The sequence below is a fragment of the Pagrus pagrus genome, assembly GCF_965226575.1.
Source record: "Pagrus pagrus genome assembly, chromosome: 21".
NCBI classification, from domain to species: domain Eukaryota; kingdom Metazoa; phylum Chordata; class Actinopteri; order Spariformes; family Sparidae; genus Pagrus; species Pagrus pagrus.
The window spans coordinates 21,395,457-21,417,200 of NC_140208.1; the positions used below are offsets into that span (position 1 = coordinate 21,395,457).

Sequence of the window (21,744 nt, forward strand, 5' to 3'; positions counted from 1 at the left end):
CACACACACGTCTATACTCTCCACCTGCTGGCGCCTCTCGTGATGTGAAGAAGGGCACAACTAGCGAAGCCTGGGAATAACGTCATTTCTGGAGAAAGAAGTTTTTCTCTTTTTTATACTCAACTGTTAAACGTCTGCAATTTAATCAGGTAAACTGAGATGATTTTAAGTCAGTATTAACACATACATGTATTATGTATATTAGTATTAAATTCTATTTATGATCATATACCGTATCTACTTACATATGGCCATTTTAGGACGGAAGAGAAAGAAGTGTTGAGGGAAACTGTTTTTAATGCCGGCACACTAAACATTTATATTTGTCAGCATCAGCCGTACTGTTGGACCTTAAAAGCAGTATACGTATGGACAAAGTTTGAGTTCTGGTATTGAGCTGGTTTTGACTGGCCAGTGGGCTGGTTTTGTCACACAGACCTGGCAACCCTAATGTATAGTTTCTCTTAGACAAAAATAGTACCTGTTCCTGCAGCCATCATGTCGGATCATAGTGTGCTTCAGTGATAACCTACACATTCCCAACAAGTCATCTTGGATCTCCAGAAGTCCAGAACTCCAGGAGCATCAGGGCAGCTCTGCTCAGTTGATAATCTGGTCTTGGAAACAGTTTGTGGACCTTTTTTTGGATAATGAAATAGTAACACATTTTGTGAATCTGTAATTTTCTGATAAATCCCTAGAAAGTTTCCAGGAATTAACTTAATAATCTGACGAAAAACGTTTGTAGTCTTTTTCTTTTTTCACGAGAGTTCATTTAAAGAGGCACTGTGTAGTTTTGGAGAAGAAATTCAAACTCAGAATTTTAATATTTAGAATACTAATGAGGTAATAATACAAACGTTTTCCGTCAGTGAATGAACAAGCTGTTCTCAGAGGAAAATAAGGTTCCAAAAACACTGTTTGAAGTGAGAAAGGTGGCAGGGTCCACCACATATAAACAAAGTAAGACAGTATTGATTGTGTTGTCCTTTAAGGTCAGTTTTTTTATTACACTTTATATACACTTTATTCAAACATGAAACAAAGGGTTTGTTTATTTAGTTTGTTTGGACAGAAAAAAAACAGCCAATAAAGATCATTCTCTTCTCATAAACATTTTTTCACCCAAACTACATAGAGCCCCTTTGACAGGTGAACCATGAAAATAAAACGCATACATAAAAAAAATTAAAATGCATACAATCCAAAAAACCTAAATAATTTAGAAACATTGAGACTTTTTCTGTGTGTGTGCTGGTGAAAGGGATGAAGGGTTTCAGTATCAGTCTCAGTATCTATAAAATCCAGACTATGACATTCTTCTGACTTTAAACTGGCTCAGTGTGACTGTGTACATCTGCTTTGCACGTCTCAGTGATCACTGCTTAACATCTCCTCGTATTTTCACACTCCCACAGATCATTTTGAACCCCCTCTGGCCTGGACTACGTCTCAGAAAAGAAATTCAGTGGAGAACAGAACAGCAGAGTAATACGAGTAAAGTTGTCTTGACAGTGTCTTCATCTGATTGTAGGAAGGTGAGGGGCTTTAAAGACAGTAATGGTCTGAGCCTGACAATAACAGCAAAGGCCTGATGCCAAAATACGACAGTTTTCATGAGCTTATTGAATTTAAGCCTCTCAAAACTGAATCCAACATCAGCTACGATATGAACGCACAAACCCTTGTTGACTTTGTGTTCAGACAGGCAGCAGTGGGTGATGCATGTTCAGGGTGAATGGGTTTCCAGCTGCTCATTCTGTAGCTGGTGAGTTTTTCTCATCACAATGTGAATGTGTGAAACAGGATTCTGCTGTTCAGGTGTGATAAAGCCGGGGGGTGGAGGGGGAGGGTGGGTGAAGGGAAGTTCAAGTGTAGAGAATAGTTTTTCTGCACACAGCTTGTTCAAGGCGGAAATGTTGCACAGTTATTCTGTAAAAAACACACAGACACTGAACGGACCAGCAGCAGAGGTAGAAACAGGGCCAAATCAGTCTGCATATAAAGGGTGAGCTGAGTTCTGATAGTGTACTGTGTGTGTGACCCAACACCAGGGGATTTAAAAAGCAGTTAGCAGCAGTTAGCAGCTAACTCAAAGAAGAAGAGCAAACGACAATGTCTGTAAACTGAGGAGACACTGAGGTCCAGGAGGCTCTGACCCTCTGAGCAGAGGACCAGATCAGCTACAGAATAAAAGGAGCGGTGAGATGTTATTATTGTCATGTTCTGCCTTTGTTATTGTTCAGAAAGCTGCCTGACACACAGCCGCTCATCACATGTTTCACCAGCGGGAGTCGAGAAGTAGCAGCCAGGTCCAAGCAAAGGTCCAGAACATGATCATTTCTAACATGCATTATGATTCAGATTCAGTGCCATGTCAAATATTTTATTTCCTATATATAGAGTATTCTGTATTTTTATAGATATAACTGAATAAGATCATAAATGACAGCAAACAACAAGGGAACAGGTTTATCTTTCCTTATGTCTCAGTCAGTCCACTCCAACTCCTTGGTTTTCTTTTTCAATGTAGAATTGCTGTATAAAACTGGAATAAAACAAACTCTGTTAACTAACATGAGATTTACCAATGTACTAATCTCCTTTATAAAATCCCGTGTTTGATGAAGTGTTTGATGAAGTGTTGAAGCTCTCCTCGTCCCTGCCTGTGGATGACTGAGCCTTTAGGAGGATGTTCCTTTAATAACCTGTAAACTGTCACCAATCAGCCTGTTCACCTGTGGATTGATCCACACAGGTGTGTTTGTCTTCTCAGTGTCCATGTGAGTGTGTGACAAAACATTCATGTTTCACACAGTGTCCAATTTGTTTTTTTTAGATCAGGATTGTAGATCAAACTGTAACAGCCTGTTTCCTCCGGACACGTCTCTGTCATGTTGTCCACATGCTTTCAGACCTCACTGGGAGTAGATGTCTGCCTGACACTGCTGACCTGCACAGATCGTCATTTTTCCTTGATTTTTTGCTGTGTAGTTTAAATGTTTCTCTTTTGTTTATTGCCATGTTTTCTGACTTTGTTGCACTGCAGATCTGGGGTGTGTACAGGGTGTTTGAATGTTTTGAAAATGAACCGGATGCTCCATGCAGCTTCTGTCCACCTCGGTCTCACCGTGCACTTTCTGCAGTCTTACTAACCTTTGACAGCACTGCTGCCTGACTGTGTGACAGCCATCATCTCTTACTGCTGACAGCAACGCCTGACTCACTTTTAATGACATGACAAAATTAACACAAGGAATTTCTAGGAGACTTCTCCAAGTGCAATCAACTCTGTGGCTGCAACACAGCAAGCTAGCTGGCTAACATGAGCGTGCTGGAAATAAGTTACCTGCCTGTTTTTAGCATGTTTGATTTCTCTTTGCCTTCTTTGGGGCTCCACACGTGTGAGCTCAGGATGAAGTTAACCAGTTTACTGATCTGTTACTCTCACTAAAGCTACAACTACCAGAATGTAAAAGTGATTACTCACATTATGCAGAGTTACATTAGTAACTATTATAGTAACTATACCACTGGGTGGGCCTGTAGTTTGAATCCATGCATCATATTTATGTGTTTGTGTTTATCATCAGTCTGTAGAGCAGTCAAGACTTACTCACTGTGAAATGTAACAGACCAACAGTGAAGATATAAACACATCAGCTGTCAGTCATAAAACTGTGTGTGTGTGTGTACTTTCTCTGTTGTGTTGATGAAACAGACAGCTGATAGGCTGATGATGAGTTCACTGACATCTGTTCATGTGTTTACTCTTATCACTATTCACGCGCGCGCGCGCGTACACACACACACACACACACACACACACACACACACACAGAGCGCGCAGTCAGCACTTGTGCTGGCGCGTGTTTGGATCTCCCTCCCTCAGCTCGCGCATTGGCTGACCCGCCTGTGACCCTGACATCTAGATGAACTCTCGCGCGCAACCAAGTTCACCGGCCGTAAAACAGAGGGGGGGAGGAAGGGGGGAGAGTGGAGGGGGAGAGAGAGAGAGAGAGAGAGAGAGAGAGAGATGATTACTGATGTTGACTCTGTCTTATGTTATTGTAATTATGACTGTTTTAATAAAAAGGTTTCAGCAGTCCAGCTCGGTTCTGTAAAGCATTCTCATGGTCTGGTTCACAGCAGGCAGCTGTTGTCTGCAATAAAACTGTCTAGAAATGTTTAATGGATAATATATTTTTATGATTTAATAACCTTTATTTTCCCTCTGACACGTCTACATGATCTGTGAATGAAATGAAGGATTCCTCCTGAAAACACAGGATAATATTATAATACATGGGTGTAACCTGTTTCAGACAGGTCAGATGTAGACTAAAATTCATATGGAGGTCTAAAAAAGTCCAATCTCTTCGGATTCTGATGCTTCGGGTTGGCCGGTGTCAGTATCTGATGACCTGGACATGAGACTTGATTAATCAACTATCTTTGTCAAGATTTCTCCTCTTCAGCTTGAAATAAAATAAACTTCCTGAGGTTTTTTTTAAACTGAAACTTCAGGTTCTCCTGAATCAAAAATGGTTCTGGGTCTTTGATCTTTGGACTTTGACAGCTGCAGTGACTGGACAGAGGGAACACAGTTGAACACTATGTTCATGAACTGAAGCCAAACTGTGGCACTGAACTGCTTTTTGTAAATCAGAATTCACCGGGTGTGTCCTGTCTGTTTAAAGGTTTCCTGGAAAGCTCCTCCAGAATGTATTATTTGACTGTATTTAAACTTCATGTTAGTTTGTGGAGTGCCCCTTTAATTATACATCCAATACATAAAATGAGACAGTCAAGAAGCACAGGTGGAGAATGTGGACGTGGAGAGGACGGCTGATGGGAGGACTAGTGCCGTGTGTGAGGAGGACGGACCATGTGGACGTGTCCCTGGGTCAGTGGAGCTGTGTCTCCTCTTCCTCCTCCTCTGCTGCTGCATTGTTGAACTGAATGTTAAAGCTTTTTACTGCCTTGTAAAAGTGTTTGATCCTGCACTAAAGCACTCGTCACTGCTGTTGACACGCAGGAAGGAAACACTGAGCCCTCCTCTCACTGCATTCACACAGGAAAGCAACATCACAAACGAATGTGTCCCACCACAGGACGGTGTTACTGTCCTCCAGCTGCTGCTCACTGCTGTCAGCTCAGGATCCTCTCACACAGATCAGCACTGGCACCAGTCGCAAGTTATCTTAAAAATATAGAACACTGTGAGAATGTTTGGTGTGTTAGGGGCAGTTAATACTCTGACACACTCAATGAATACTGACTTTGAGGTGTGTGTGGAGAGATGAGACGTCTTCACTGTGTAGACGTAGAGACAGAGGGTGTGTATGTGGAAGAGACGTCACAGTCTTAAAGAAGAAGACTGGCAGAATATAAGAAGACAGTCGAGCTGAGTCTGAGTCTGAGTCTGAGTGTGTGTGTGTGTGTGTGTGTGTGGCTGCTGTCCAGTGATAATAGAGCTCTCTAATGTCTCTCGCCTCATTACATCTGCGGCGACAGGGATCCTCGCTGACCCAGGCCAAAGTTCACTTGCTGTTTCCCAGTTAGCGTGTGTGTGGTGGGCTGCAGCGAGGCTCCGAGGGCCAGATAAAAGATGGCAGAAGACTTTCACAAAACAACTGACGAATCTGTGTGTGTGTGTGTGTGTGTGTGTGTGAGAGAGAGAGAGAGAAAGAGAGAGAGAGGGAAAGCACCCATATACCACATCCCAATAGCATGGTGCTGTGTAATATAGTGACACTGCGGTCTAAAATTAGAAATATGTAGATTTGTTTTCGAACATCCTCGGACAGTAGAGGTGACGGCTACAACAACCTTCACTGGCAGATTGTTCATCTTTGAAAACATCAACAGTTTTGAATGAATTCTTAATAACAGGGTCGATTTGGCGACTGTGCTGACATGCTGGTGCTGTGTGGCTTCACTATGCTCTTGCATGGTAGTATTTCTGACCCGCTGCTGTGTTGTGTGTGCTGTGGCTCTAAAGCTTTCTTGGTCAGGGTTGACTAATGCTCCATGTTAGGACAAGTGAGCAGTGGTTCTGAGTGTTCTGTTGCTTAAAGTCCAAAGGAATCCAAAGGAAAAGCAGCAAATTGTCATGAGTGTGACGCTGGAACCATCAGATGTTTTTATATGAAAGATGTTGACTATCAAAAGAGCTGCCAGTTAAAGTGTAATACATGACCTGTTTTGACTTTGGCTCTCAAAGAATCAGAAGAACTGAATTGATTCCATCAGATCGGAGCCCGACCGCTACGGATTAACCACACACCCTGTGAGGCTGCCACATGTTGTTCACATGTACATGGTTTAGTGACCCTCTGTAGAAAATAGCAGGAGCTGCTGACTCTAACCCTGAGAGCCTAACCCAGGAATCATCCAGCGTCCCGGCAGCTGTTCACACCACTGATGAATGAACCGTCAAGGACACATACTGAAATTAAACTTGACTGAGCAAAGATGTATATGCGACAGTTCTCTTCATAAGAAAAAAAGGTTTTAACAGTGAACATGTAGGTCAGAGTCTCTTGTAATAACCCTGAAGCATTACTGATGTATTAACACTTGTGTTTAATGTCATCAGACCAGTCAAAATTTTAGTGCTTGTATTTTCGCGGCATGAATTATGACCAACGAGGAAGTTAATATTTACATTTTTCAATTTAACGGACAAAAAATGTATCCAGTGTATTTATTTTGTTTTCCTGTTGTAACTAAAAACAGTGACCTCAGACACATCTTCTGCTTTCCTTGTACCGCTCCATCCAGGGGGCGACCTCAGGGCTGAGAAATGAAGCTAACTCAGAAGTTTGTTGAATGGCCTATCGTGGCTCCAAAAGCAAATCAATCTTCATAAGACCGGACGTTAAAATGTCCAACTTTACAGCAGAAATAAACATAGTTTCAGTCTAAATGCATAATTAGAGGTGTGGCCACGTTGAGTAACAGGAGATTGCGAGCTGTCTGCACGGCTGCACCTCAGCTAATCTGACTCACTGCTCTTCACCTCTCCACTCTTATTTGACTGCTAAATGTATGTACTTTACTTCAGACATGTTCTGAGAGGAAAGGGGAAGAGGCGACACTGGAGGAGAGAAAACCGAGTCTGAACTGAATCACAAGCTGAAGAGGACATAAACACACAGACACACACGCCTTTAGTTCCTTCTGTTGCTTGCCTGCTTATGGCCCATGTGGAGTACTACCACTTTTTCACCTGTTCTTTAAATGAAGGCCAAAATGACAAACATGACAAGACCCAATTGTAATAATGTAGAAATGATCCTCTGATTTCACAGCATGCTGCAGTAAAATCTGGAATTTTAATTGTGAGCTTCGTTGTCTTGGACCAGCCTGATCGTAGCACCAAAGAACACAACAATAACCAGCAGACATTACTGTTCAATAAACTTTTATTACAGCACACAAAATAAAAACAACAAATTTAGGAAACCAACATCTCAGTCAGGGCGTCTTACTGAGAACAATGACAAAAGGTAAAGCAAGGATTCCTTTGGATATCAAAATGTACCCTCTCTCCACTTCTGAGGAAGGCAAGAAAAACTATCTGTCGTTTTTCTGTTCCAATTTAAATAATCATCAGCGCACAAGAGGTTTTATAGAAAACCTTGATTCTGAATTTTCACCTGTGGTCTTCTGATTTGGCAGCGTTGATGAATTTGAGGCCTTTTTTAAAATAGTTTTCTATCTCGTGTATCTGAATCTTATACATTCACAGACTTTCAATGTTGTCCCACGTGAGATTATGTGACACATTATATATTATATTAATGTACATACATGAAATTTAGATGCATTTATCTTAAGAGCAGAGAGAGAAGCAGGCCCTTTTTCTCTAAACCCTGTCTCCTGGATATAACATTTACATACCACTCATTTGCGACAGCAGATAAGATTAATATCTATTGACATCATGTCAACCAGCAAAGACTGTCATGCCAGAGCTGAAGAAGAAGCAAACTGTAGAGTTGAATGGGCCTACAGCCAATAGGAACATGGCTGAGCCTGCCGTCATAAGCACGTTAACAGTGCTTATGACTGCCAGCAGGGGAAGGTTTCACACTGCAGGTTTAACGTCTCTGTCAGGACACTAAATGTTCATACTGAACATATGAGTAGCAGCAGTTACTACATCATACAGCTTATTTAAATGGTTGTATTTAGGCACTCAACACACGGCACAGGAGGTGTTCATTAACATTTAGCCAAAACCATGATCCATGACCTTAAAGCAAAATGCTTTGGTTGCCTAAACCACCAACACAGGACTGCAGTCATTTCTAGGAGACAGGGTTGTGTTGTACAAGAGGCCGACACATTCTCTCTTCTGTTCATGTTTTCATCTGCTGCTGATGTGAGCTCAATGTTCCCTCCATGTTCACCTGTTGTCTTGATACATTCAGTATAATACACATTTCAGCATTAACTCCAACACTATGACTCATGACATACTCACCACTCTTTTGCTATGAGATTCTCATTTTCACACTCATACACTGTTTTATTCCAGTCACTGTTAAGTTACCGTCTATGAAACTCAACAGTTCTTGCAAAGACATTTCACATAAGAAGCTTTCCAGCTGATTAAAGGCCACACTTCCTCCCTTTATACTGGTTAGCTTTAAATGTGAAACCTCTGCAGAGAGACTTGAATTGCATTGACTTTAACACAGCACGATTAAAAACAAAGTAGAAAGAACGGGAAATAATTAGTGACTGAAAGTACTGATGGTAAAGAGACTGTGAGAGCAGCAAAGTGGTGAGTATGTCTCTGTTGTTGTACTGATGGAGTCAATAATGAGGAAATGTGCATTATGCTGAGTAAGGCATTATAGTCCAGGCATTTCACCTGTTCTCTTTCCACTGGCCATTAATTGTTAGGGCGTGTCACCTATTATTGGAGACACGGCCATTATCTGAATGCTTTTATTTGAGAATTGATGGTAAAATGGATCAATGATTCATGGCAGGAGAGGGAGCGCTGACTGACAGAGGCCCGGTGCTTCTCTCCAGACCAGGAGAACCAGCTGACAGACGGAAACCCTTTGTATGAAACTTAATCTGGAGCTGTCCTTTATTTTATAATATCTAGGAGCAGTTAGTTACATTCTTCAGGACCAGTATTTACATACTTCATGTTGGAATGTTATTATAGGACCTTTGCTGGAACATAATACAGCATTTTTATGTTTGAACCATGTGAATTAGTGGAGAGAAGGTACCAATGTAAATAAGTGAGCTCCTCACACTGTACTCGACTGTGTTCACCAAGTAAGCAACAAACGCAAATTCAAACTCTTATTAATTACATATTTACTTTAAGTGTTGGTGGAGGTGCATATCAGTGTCGACCTCCAATTTTGTTGGCAGCAGACAAACTGCTGTAATATTTTCTTTACAAAATATGCAGTATATACAGTGGCATTTACAAGCAAATCTTTAAAAAAGGCAAAACATTAAAAAGAAAGAACCTCAATCAGTTTCAGTGCAAAAATGCCTGCTGAGAGTGGAGCACAGACCCAACACATAAACAGAATAGAAACAGTCTCAATATAAAACGCTTGTCATCAGGAGTCATGTGCAGTTTGTAGGTAAGCATCAACCTTCCTGTGAGGCTGTAAAGGAACCAATTCATTATTGCTGTGCTTTGTGGATATATGTGGGTTATGAGATTCTAAAGCTTCATTTCACCCTGAGGAACAAAAAGAAAATAATTCAGAATGCAACTTCTTAACTGTTAAATATATATGTATATATAATCACTAATAACATAACAGTTCCCCGAGGGGGGCTTGTTTACTTGCAAGCATGAGTCCAGTAGTTTGAGAGGGTTGCAAGACAAAACTGTGGTTCAAATCACAAAAAATCATGTCCTTAACCCAACAACTGACGGGATCTACAGAGGGAGCGAGAGGGCACGCACTGATGTCACCTTTAACATGATACCACCTGATCACCCTCACCACCACTGAGAGGCCAGAGGCTGCTATGAATGAGTACAGCTGTGAGGCTCAGAGGAAAACAAACTCATCTGTATAAATAAAAGTCAACAGATGTTACTATGATATGTACAACACATCTGTTAGTCTGCGGGTGTTCAAATGTGCTGGGAACAATTTAGACCCATCACCTGGTATAAATATGTGACCTGGGTGTGCATTCATCTGAACAGGCCTGGTCATTTGCACTTGGTAATAAAGGATAATTCCACCAATTTTCCACATTAGAGTGTGTTTACAGGTTTTGGGGGGTATGACTGCATATGTGAAGGTGCGGTATGCAGCCTTTTGTGGCTCCAAAAAAAGCTGCTTATAATCTGATGAATTGCCTGCTGTGATGTCACTCAGTGGCTAAGTTTTTATTTATGTATTTATTTTTTAATGTTTCCAAACTGTACAGATGTCACTTCCACCTGGCTGAGATCTGACCACAGAACTCCTCCAGAGGTCGTCTGGCTGATCCAATCACATTCCTATCGATAGCATTTACACTGAACGTATCCAGATACTGATCGATGTTAGTGCCAGGTGTGAATTTCGTGTTACTGTGGTGAATTTCTCATTTGACGACATCACATGCAAACCCTCCATTAGGATTCCTTCATGCAGTGGTCAGTGGCACTCCAACACAAAATCCTGATCACTTCCTTCGAGCGTTTGCTAAACAAACCCAGATGTGTTCACCTGCATCATCTGATACGATCCAGTTTCATCATGTTTCCTGACTGTGACAGCCATGTGTCGTGTTCATGCAAACACTGAACTCCTCCATGTTCTCTCACTGTGAGGCTCTGTCTCAGGCGGTGGGTTCAGTGTATAATGTGAGGCAGAAAAGAAGACACACCGGAAGCAAAGCCACCAAGTTCAACAAAACTCCACCTTTTTCATGAACATCAGTCTTTAAAGACGTCATCATCCATTCATCTGTTCCTCCATCCATCCATGACCTCAGCGGCACTTTGTTTCTGCACACATGCATACACACTAACAGTTGAAGTATTGGGACAATGAGCTTCAGTCGGTCTTTGTCAGAAACATTTTTATCTACATTCCACACCATAATTATGTGAAAAGAAAAACAGGGAAATCCTTTCATGTCAGAGTAACAATCTGAATGTGGTTGAAGTTACTAATGAGATCAGAGTTATTCTATGATGGTTCCCTCAATAGAAATAAACCAGAAGACTGGATACCCACAGTTAAGAAAGTGGCACAAGCCACACTTATTTATGCTTTTTTAATTATGTAGGTGATGCTGGAAGCTTCATGGTTGAGTGACTGTTTAGGCTGAAATGATAATTCCCTGACGACAGGAGAGAACAGTGTACTGGGTGACCAACGTTTACAAAGAAGCCGACAAGCCTGAACACTGAGCCAGCAGATTGGCTGAACAAGTCTTGAGAGGGGTTTGAAATGGAAAATTTAAAAAAAGGCAACATTGTTCTCAAAGTCAATACAACTATTAAAACAAAGTAGCCACACGGTCTGTGAACACTGTCCAGACAATAAGTTCAATCAGTCAGGACAAGAGAATGTCTTTGTGGCCTCCATGACTGAGACACAAGTGGTGGCACTGCTGCACCTTCCAATCAGAACATCGGATGGTGCAACAGTCTATACTGTACAAATGTATTTGTCAAAGTTAAAAAAAGTGGAACTTGGCTTAAAGTTTTTACTTTGCCTCTGTGACTGAATATTTTAATGTGGCAGTGATTCCAATATAATAAACAGATTACAGTCTGGAGCAACAGTACTTAAGTAGGACTCAACATAAAGCCAACAAGCTCTTCAGAACCCAGGTAACATTAACCTGTTTTCTTTCTTGTCATTGAAATTTGAAACCTAGTTTCCATATGAGGGGGAGAGGACAAGAGAAACCTAACATCCAGCTAAATCCTGGAGAATGTTTTTTATTTTTTTCTGTGTACATGCACAACTGGTTTTCTAATTTTTTACCTCTTCCAAGGAGGTAATGATTTCACCTTCACTCTTTGCAGCTGAGATAATGAGGATTCAGAAAGGTACTGACTGTTATTAGGCTTTACTGAATTAAAGGTGGGACTGTCGGACTTTTTCTAGCTTTTAACATGAGCCCCATGTTAAACAGATGCACAACTGGTTAAAGTGGAGCTGTTGGCTGGATTGGTCATTATTGAGCTGCAGCTTCTTCTTTAGCTTTTATATGATAGTAGTTTCATAAAGTCTACAAGACGTTCAGCTGACACAACGAGAAACTGAATGGTTCAGGGAGGACAAAATCGCTTTAATCTAAAAGCGGTGAGAGAGAAGAGGTGTGATCATGTTGAATGTATGATTTGGGTTTCTGATAGGAGGAGAGGAAACGATTTATTCTGTTCACCTGTGGTAAGGTAAGTGTTAACCTCTGAGCCCATTGTCCCAGTACCTGTGAGTGTCAGGTCCTGTTCTGTCCCAGTCTCCCTCTGCAGCTACAATCATTACACTCTCACAAATGTACAAAACATAGTTTGTCTTATCATAGCCATTAAAAATACTTTACAAACAGTTTACTGTATCTCCTGGGAAGAGTCCAGTAAACTGTTTAGTATATGTGTGTGTGTGTGTGTTATTTACATTGAGTACTCAGTCAGGTATAACAGTAAGGAGAGGATATGACTTCATGTATGTGTGTGTTGTATTTACTAGGAGTCTGTTCCCTGCATGCCTTGTTCAGTGTGTGTATTGCTGTGCCTTACTTGGTGTGTGTGTATGTAAGCTGTCAATCTGTCCCTTTTTTGTGTGTCTGTATGTGTGTTTGTAAATTCCCTGTGTGGTTCTGTCACTCTCATGTTGTGTTTTATCACTTCATTGCATGTGTGTGTGTCCTTCCTCTGTGAGGGTGTTGGCAGTTCAGTGTGTACATGTGACTGCATGCATGTACCATCCTTCATATCTCTTCATAACACATGTCACTCCTGTGTGTGTGTGTGTGTGTTTAGGAGGACATGCCGTTGACCAGGCTCCTCAGCTGTTTGACCACAGTCTCTATCAGCTTCTGTTTGTCTCTGTCGTTCTTCCTGAACTGAGAGAAAATGTTGTTCTTCTTACTGGTGTCCTTCATCCTGGACAGAGAGAGACACAGAGAGAGACACAGTGTCAAAGAGACAAGTCACAGAACTGAATGTATTCTCTCAGTGATGCACTCGCTTGCTTGCTGCCATTTATGAGATTGTTGCTATTTAGGTTTGATCTGACTTGCTGCTTTTTCTAGTGACTTCAGAAAAAACTAACTCTTTCTCTACTCGTGGGGACAGAAGACTTGCCACGGCATGTGGAGCCGGAATAGTTTCCCATTTTACTGAATGAATGAAGGTTTGTTTTGGCCAAACCTGAAGTGACTGTGGACAGACAAACCAACACTGTTTTGTTGAGCTTTATTTAGTTTAAGTTGAGTTTGTATGAAGTGTGTTTTACAGTGAGTTAACAAGGCAATTGAGCTCGTCTTAGTTTGGAAAAAAGGGAGAATTCAGATTGTTTACAGTTGTTTTTTTGGTTTAGTAAGGAAACAGGAGTAAGAGCATTATTTGTTGACAATTTGTTTATTTTGTTGACTTATTAGACTAAGTAGTGAACTCAAATGGATGTTCATTGTGTGTAGTTAGTGTGTGTAATAATGGGATTTATAATGAGAATTATTATGAGGAAATGTTAACCTCCAGCTACCATTTATGCTGAGCTATAGAGGAGATGAACTCTATACTGTAGGAGGTTTACACTACACTATTGGTTCTGCACATATGAGAGCATGCAGGGAGAAGACCAAAGAAAAGTGAGAGTGAGGAAGCTCCACCTACCCCCGGTAGACTCTGAGCAGCAGCAGGAAAACAACAGAGAGAAGGAGATTTAGACGACCAGAAGAGCAACGATGAAACCAAAACACAAGGAGTGAGGAAGACTGACAAAGCAGCCACATTTATGTAAAATGTTAAAATGTCAGAAAACATGTGTTGATGTGGTCGCCCAGACTAGAAGAGGTGTCTCAATTAAAACACAAAGCAATTAAGAATGATGGAAATAAATCCTTTCATTAATTTGCATTTTCTGGAAATGTGTGTGTTTAATGTGCACTATATTTAGTTGACTCTCTTTGAAGTCAAATGTCCTGACACTAACACTGGGAAGATGTTGAAATATAATACAGACGTCCCCAGCAGTGTGCACATACAGTATCAAATGCACTCACTTCTCCAGTAGAGCCAAGGCAGTGGCTGGGTTCACTCTCAGGTATTTGGAGGTTGGCTGACCGTAGTCTGCCAGGTAAGTCGACCAGTCCCACACCATGAACAGGTCCAGAAGCTACAGAACACACAGAGACACAACAGAACCTCACTTCACAGAACTTTGCACAGAGCCTCAGAGAGAAACAGGAGGACTGAGGCTTGGAGCAGGTGAGAGTTTGATGGGGAAAGTTACGAAGAGACGAACTACAGTATGTTTAATGATGTAGTGAAGTGCTCCATCCACAGGATATAATAAACACTACTGTGGAAACTGTGGACCCAGCCAAATGATATATGAAATGATATGTAAAGTGAGAATATAAAAGATGACTGACTACACTAATATTTACAGAGACACAGGCTTCTTCTAATTCACTTTATAGATGATACCACTGTGACTCTCTGTGTGACAATATGGCCACAGTTTAGCACACTGACCATGACTATCTTCTTGACACTCTTTCATTTGCTCTGTTTTGTTATTTGTTATAGCTCATTTAAGATGGCAGGTACGGAGCCTTTGCAACCGGTTTTGGTTGACCAAAGAAGACAGCAGTGCTGTGTGGACACACAAGGAAAGTCAAAGGATACAAGCATGCCCATGTTCAAGTGATGACACAGAGCAGTGCTAATAAGAGATGCGAACACCACAAATTTAACAAAGCACCTGAAGGAGTAACATGGCATCTCAACACCCCTGAAGTATTGAACAACATTACCCAGTAAACTCAGAGCTTTCAGGTCTGAGGAATTTGAGACGGCAAAGTTTCAGCTGATAGTAAAAGACTTCTTTACAATACAACACAATCACCAGACAACAGCCACGAGTCATTTTGCTGGTCTGCAACATGAAACACCAGCCGGCGTTTCAAAATTTGTGCCATTTGAACACCATTTTGGAAAAGCTCCAATTTTGAGGGACAAACCACCATTTTAGTCTGGACGAAGGCTGACAAAGAGACAAAAAGATGCATTTACAAATGAACTTGTATGAAATAAACACTGCTTAAACGTGACAGTGTTATTTTATACAATTCATTTGTCACTTTATGAAAAGTTAACGCAGCAACTTACATTCTACAATCATGTTCAAGTATCTTGAATTGAGAGGAGTGCAGAAGTGGGCCTCATTATAGCCTTACAGTGATCCTGAAACACTGCAGCAGACACCCTGTGCCTGTACTTCTTACAGAAACCTGTGAACACATGTCTTTGAGCTGTGTTAAAGCAGGTCAGGAGCCGGGTCGGATCAGTGATGATGGTCAACACTTGTGTATCCTGGGTCACTGCGTCACTCTGACATGCAGAGAGAAAGAGGGACACCGAGAGAAGAAGGGAGGAGGAAGGGCTCTGCTGCTACATGTTGAGTGTGAACAGGAACATTTCAAATGACCCCCCCATGACCCCTGATTAACCTGATGAAGATGACCCCCCTACCCCACCCACACACACAGTGTATGCTAATGTCATAGGGTGAAACAGCTGGGTGTTTAGGTCATGTTGAAAGAGCAGTGAAAGAACAGCTTAGTGATAATAGCATTATTCAGCTGACTGAGAGACTCCGACACACAGAGAGAGGCTTAGCAACAATGCCATTATTCTCACCTGGAGCTAAGTGATGAGCAACAAGCAGCCATGTAGAGGCTGACACATTTTACTCTGACAGTCACCTACCTGATAATTCCTTAAAGGAAAACTCCACTTTATTACAGTTTACTTCACTTTACTCAGTTATGATAACACAGTTATGTGCATATAACTGTGCAGTGAGGAATTATTAGAGACATTTTAATGGGAAGTCACTGGATCCCCATGGATCGTGAGTTTTTGAAATGGAATATCAATATTGATATTTTTTAATAACAATAAATTGCCCAATATTTACTTTTTAACACGAGCCACCACTGAACAAACATTTTGATAACGATCCTTTAAATGTAGTTATTAAACAATTTTGACTTGAGATGCACAGAGAGTTGGATATTTCACTGTGTTACAATAGACTTAGTCACCTCAAACATATATTTTGTATTACTGGCTGTCATACAGCAAACGCCTATATGATATATCTGTGATTAACTGCTGGTAATCTGTCTGCTGCAAGGCTCCGGTGCTCACTTTCAGTCTGACCTCCTGATTAAGTGGTTCAGATAATCTGGATTAACTGTTATCTTGTTAACAACCTGTCAGATCATCTGACTGCTAGTATTGTTGCCCTGTCGGAAGCCATTGTAGTGATGCCTCAGTGTTCCCAGATCTTAGCAATTGCTTTGCTGAATGCAAAAATGAGAGGTAGAACCATCAAAAACCAGAGCCAGGCTGACGTTACCCTTTTGCATCTTAAAATGGAGTTTTCACTAGTTATTTGAAGCGGAATGGAAATGTTCTGTATGCACGTCTTTTGTCAAAGGTTGCCACACGTTTTAGTGCCTGACCTGGTCCGCTATGTTATCAACATTACCCAGGTGCCCTGCTACATAAAATCCCTGTAATGTAGTTGAAAAGCAGTTGGTCCAAACTTCAGAAATCAACAAACAAAAAGCAAGTTTCTTAATGAATCTCTGTTTATAAATTTGAAACTGGTTCCAATTTAGTACCATCTCTCTGTATCTTACCCCAATCAGAGGCATCTCAATCACACCTCTCCACCCTGATATAAATCTGAGTGATGACCCCAAACACAGTGAAGACAACAATCAGTGTCATTTAGGTGTATTCTGCTGGGCGAGCTGAGTCATCTTATTATAAGAGTGAAATAGTAACATGTCAAGAAAATATTATTTTGGTATCAGAAAGATAGGCTGTGTGGGCATAAGTGTTTTTGAAACCTATTGGGGATCTTTTCTGATATAAACATCAACCTTGTCAGGACCAAAGACCCCAATGAGGGAAGACTTGGGCCTGAATTAGTAATGGCTAAGGTCTGGATTAGGGTTAGGGTTGGGCTCGTTCAGTAGAGCGGACAGGCCGGGTGGCAGAGCAGCAGCAAGGCAGCAGCCTGCCCTACGTTACAAGACAAGAGACACTCTGACAGTGAAGAGTGGCTGAGACAGGGCCCTGTGACCCAGACAGGAGCAGCAGAGGTCCGGGAGAGAGGCTGAAGAGGCTGATGTGTTTACCCGCAAAACTACATCTTATAAATTGCCAAAACAGACATTACCAGAGCCAATGTGTGAGTTAACAGTTTCAGTCAAGCACAGAGAATGCAACCAACAAAGCCAACCAATAAGAGGCAGAGTAGGGCAGGTCTTGCGATAACATAAGTGTGATCTATAATAACATGTATGCCTAACATAAATTCTGAGGACCAGACAGTCCGTGCTACCGGGGTCATACAAAACTACAGGAACTTAGGTGGTGAGGCTTGCAGTGCTGAACATTTCTGATTGGTCAAGTACTCACAGAATTTTATTTCAGCCACCATTTTAACAATCTGCTGCCACAAACCAGTTTGTTAACTTGTCATTGTGCTTTGACACATCAACATGGAGTTACAGAAGAAATATATGACAGATGGACAAACGACCAATCACACGGTAACTGTATTGTCTAATTTGTCTTATCTTTGCAAGTCTTTAGACCAGACGGAGCCATCTAATCTAATTTAATCTTAAAATGTTGACAGATGTCACGGCTGGTGTGATGCGATCGCAAGATTGTCTCACACTTCATACACGTATACAGTGGTGATTCAAATAGTCAAATTAAGTCAAGAAAAATCTAAAGGTGTGCGTCTTTTCTTCACAGGATAACAGGGAAATAATCTATAGTACATTTATAGCTCATACATTTTAAACTTAAGAATTTATTTCACTTGCCACTTAAAAAATACTCTATAGATGCCAAGTTGTGAGAAATGTGAGCATTATGTTTAACAGCAACATGACTTAATATACATGTGTCACATGTGTCAAATGGTGCATTTAAATACTAATTAAAAATTACTGAGGTACAGAACATTTTTTATCAACATTAGTTTTAAGTCAGTGCATTATAAGTTACTCACACACAAACCAGAGCAGAGCTTGTTCACTGGCACTCCCAACCTCACCCTCAGGACTGACCACCACACCAAGAGGGACAGGGCTTTCTCCACTGTCAGCCTAGATTTTTGACTTTCAACTACTCAAAATGGTTACAGGATAACAATCTAAAAAGCAGTTATACCTACAAAATCAGCAGCTGCAAGGTAAAGGGAAAGTAAAAGGGTGACCTCTGTCTAACCTCAGCCAATGGAGACCTCCCTACCCCTATACCTCAGGCTAGGATTAACATGTCAGCCAAGCAGCCTGTATAAAAGGGAACATGGACACATCTCGTCTAATAAGCTGCATCACAGGAAACTAAGCTTCACTCATAAACAGACCCACTGCCGACACTGAAGTCACGTCCGCCGTATTTATTTCTTTAACATGTTGTGCACACGGTACCAACTATAGCAAGATATTGAAAATCACAGTGACGGACCTAAACTCAAAACGCTTGATGTCTCCCATCTAGAGAATGTCTGGTCTGTGTCAACATTGGTATCATTTGAATAAAGACTTGTGAAGATATATCAGTGAATTATTTTGCATGTTTTCAACCTATGTCAAAATATGACTGTGACACAGGTTTAAAAACGCATTATTTCCAAATGTCTGCAAGTAATAGGGAAAACAGATCTGGACAAAATTTTAAATGTCAGAAAGACATTCTGCTTCTAATGTGTCCTGTCCAACAGAATCCAGGAAATTACAGCTTTAAGAGTTATTGGGTGAGAAATCCGGCTGATCTGCCAAGTCTGGGAACTGAAGCTGTCATGGTTTCTGAGGCCCAGATACTTTTAGAGCACTAGAGGAGGAAGAAAAATAATCCCAACAGATACAACAGGATTACAGCATCTCTGTTAACTGGATCCCTTATAAAAGGAAACAATCTTTTGCTTATAATGGGTTGATTATCTCGAGGTTACAAAGCTCAATTTCTTGAGATGATGAAATAGTTAACTTGTGATCTCGAGATAAAGGCATTATCTATGTAAAGTAATTACAGTGAAAACAGAGCTAAGAATGTGTTTTAGTGACAGCTTAGATTACTTTTTTCAAGTTGAAAATTCCAAATAATAATAAAATTTTAGATCATAATAGAGAAAGCTGGTGTTCAAGGGACTGTAACACATTACCTCAGCACTACTTGACTCACTGGGGCCACTGCAGTAGCTCACCAACATACCCTCAAACACTGTTTACAATTCAAAATATATATGCGATAGCAAGTCTTTATGAAAATGTAAATCATGGATCAGCCTTTACTCTGATTTCCTGGAGTATTGAGACGATTTCCTCACCCTAGAGGAGGGGGAACATTGTTGACTGTGACCAAGCATGGACACACGCCAGCACGGTTGGATTGGTCTTTGGACATGGTCGGTCCAACAGTCCTGACTGGTGTCTTTGTGGGCCACTTCTGCATTCACCAGATTATTATAATTATTATTCCTCCTCCTGACACAGACCCGGACAAGAGGCTTTATTTTTTTACAACAAGCTGAAGACAATGATGCTGACATTATCACATGGAGGTTATTTTTTCTACTTTGGTTCAGTGGTCCTATACTACTGTATACATTATTAAGATCTTAGTTTTACTGCAGCACATTCAACAAACCTCCTCAGTATAGTCTGTGACCTGAATTGGATGCAGAGTCAAGCCTCCACCTCAGGCTCAGATTAACAGGTCAACACAGAAAACAAGTTAATGGGACCCAGCAACACTTTACATACCACTGGTGTTTACAACGAAAAAGGAGATAGGGAGTTTTTGCTTGTGTGTGTGGAAGTAGGAATGTTCTTGAGCAGGTGAACTATAGGACAGGTGAAAGTTGAAAAGGTTACACAGAGACACGAGTCTGGAAAAGAAACAGCCTGTGAAAAACAATATAGTTGGGTGTGATATAGAAAGGTGAATTACAGGACAGCTGAGAAGTAAACAGTGAAGTGGAAGAAGGTGGAAACAGATTCTATCTACGTAAAATCATTTCTGACTAAATATAAATAATTGGTCCCACATTCTGCCCCTTTAATTATTGTTATTTCTTGGTTTGATGTGATTTTCATGTGTCACAGAGAGAAAGCCTCAGATTGCAACCCTTTACATCAGAATTGTTTCATTAATCTATAAACAAAGACTTGACATAAGAATAAAAGCTAGTAGATACAAGACTCAAATTAGATAACTAACATAAGTCAAAGATTGCCACAGCAAATGAAGATGTACTAAGCTCTATGAAGCTGGTATTCATTTCGTCATTACTACCCAGTGAGACAGTTTACCTGTCGTAGGTCGATGAAAGCCAGCTGGAGCGTGTCTCCTTGAAAACCAGGCACCGGCTCTGAACTGGCAAACACTGAAAAGCAATATAGCAACACATATCAAGAACTTCCTTATTTACTATCAGTAGGCAGTAATCAGGAGGTTATTGAGGGAAAACTCTTTATTGGCCGAGTAAATGTAGAACATGGTCATGCAGAATAAAGCATCAATAAGTGCTTTATAATGAATAATAAAGAGCCAACATGCGACTAAAACTAGTTCATGGTTAATGTGTGTGCCCTAATATGAAGTGTTACAGAGTTAATCTGACTGTCCCTGTGTATAACACAGAATCTTAAGTCAGAATGATCGAACTGAAAACAGGTTTGCATTTGTTCAAATGAGTTCATGAGTCCTGTAGATGATAATACTAAATTACAACATCAATAAAAATGACAATTAAACGTATTTTAACTTACATTCACACTGAATGACGTCCAAGTTGAATTGCTGAATGGCCCCCATGCTGATCTGTTTGAGTTCTGTGTCCAGCAGCATCTGCATCAGTGATGTGGACAGATGTTTGCAGGCTGACATACAGGCCGTCTGGGCCACTTTACCCTGCAGATAGAGGGACAGTGAGAAGGAGGGAGGAAAAGGATGGTGACAGAGGAGGAGAGGATGCAAAAGAGGGAGGAAAGATGTAGAAAGAATAACGATGGGGATGAGGAGGACAACGAAAATGGACGAGATAGCAGGGAGAGAGGCGGTATGGGGTCATTTGATGGGGTCAACATGAATGAAAAGAGGGAGAGATCGAGGTCAAAGGTTTGGGGTAGAAAAAATGTGAATAGGGAGTACAGGAAAGTAAAAGGATGAAAGTAAATAGGTATAAAAGAGATTGTGGAAACGATCATCACGAGAGTAAAAGGTTTAAAGGTGAAAGAACATAAGGAGGGTTTGTGGAAAAAGGGTATAGGAGTAAAAATAGATATAGGGGATAAAGAACAAGGGCAAAAGGTAACTGACTGTGAGCTCCACCTCGATTGCTGGATAAACAGATACAGGTGCAAATATAGATCACACACAGCAACAAGCACTTCACACAGCCTATTATCTAACCAGGGGTCAGGAACCTGTAGGGTGAGTGACAACCTCCTTCTGAGATACTTGAT

The 21,744-nt window shown here is 41.0% G+C and overlaps 1 protein-coding gene across 4 annotated transcripts in view; it reads right to left on the reverse strand.

Annotated features, from left to right (window-relative positions):
- Window positions 1-7,416: 7,416 nt before the first annotated feature.
- The window catches only part of exoc6 (exocyst complex component 6), a 49,409-nt gene continuing 35,081 nt past the window's right edge, over window positions 7,417-21,744 (reverse strand). For 2 of the 4 annotated variants that reach the window (XM_084341639.1, XM_084341637.1), the window contains 5 exons: window positions 21,049-21,190; window positions 20,590-20,663; window positions 14,239-14,351; window positions 13,850-13,861; window positions 7,417-13,117 (listed from right to left, as the gene is read on the reverse strand). In XM_084341639.1, the coding sequence (XP_084197765.1) occupies window positions 12,991-13,117; window positions 13,850-13,861; window positions 14,239-14,351; window positions 20,590-20,663; window positions 21,049-21,190 (468 nt within the window). In that variant the 3' untranslated portion in view covers window positions 7,417-12,990. The remainder of the gene's footprint in view (window positions 13,118-13,849; window positions 13,862-14,238; window positions 14,352-20,589; window positions 20,664-21,048; window positions 21,191-21,744) is intronic. The other 2 variants (XM_084341640.1, XM_084341638.1) reach the window with 1 other exon arrangement.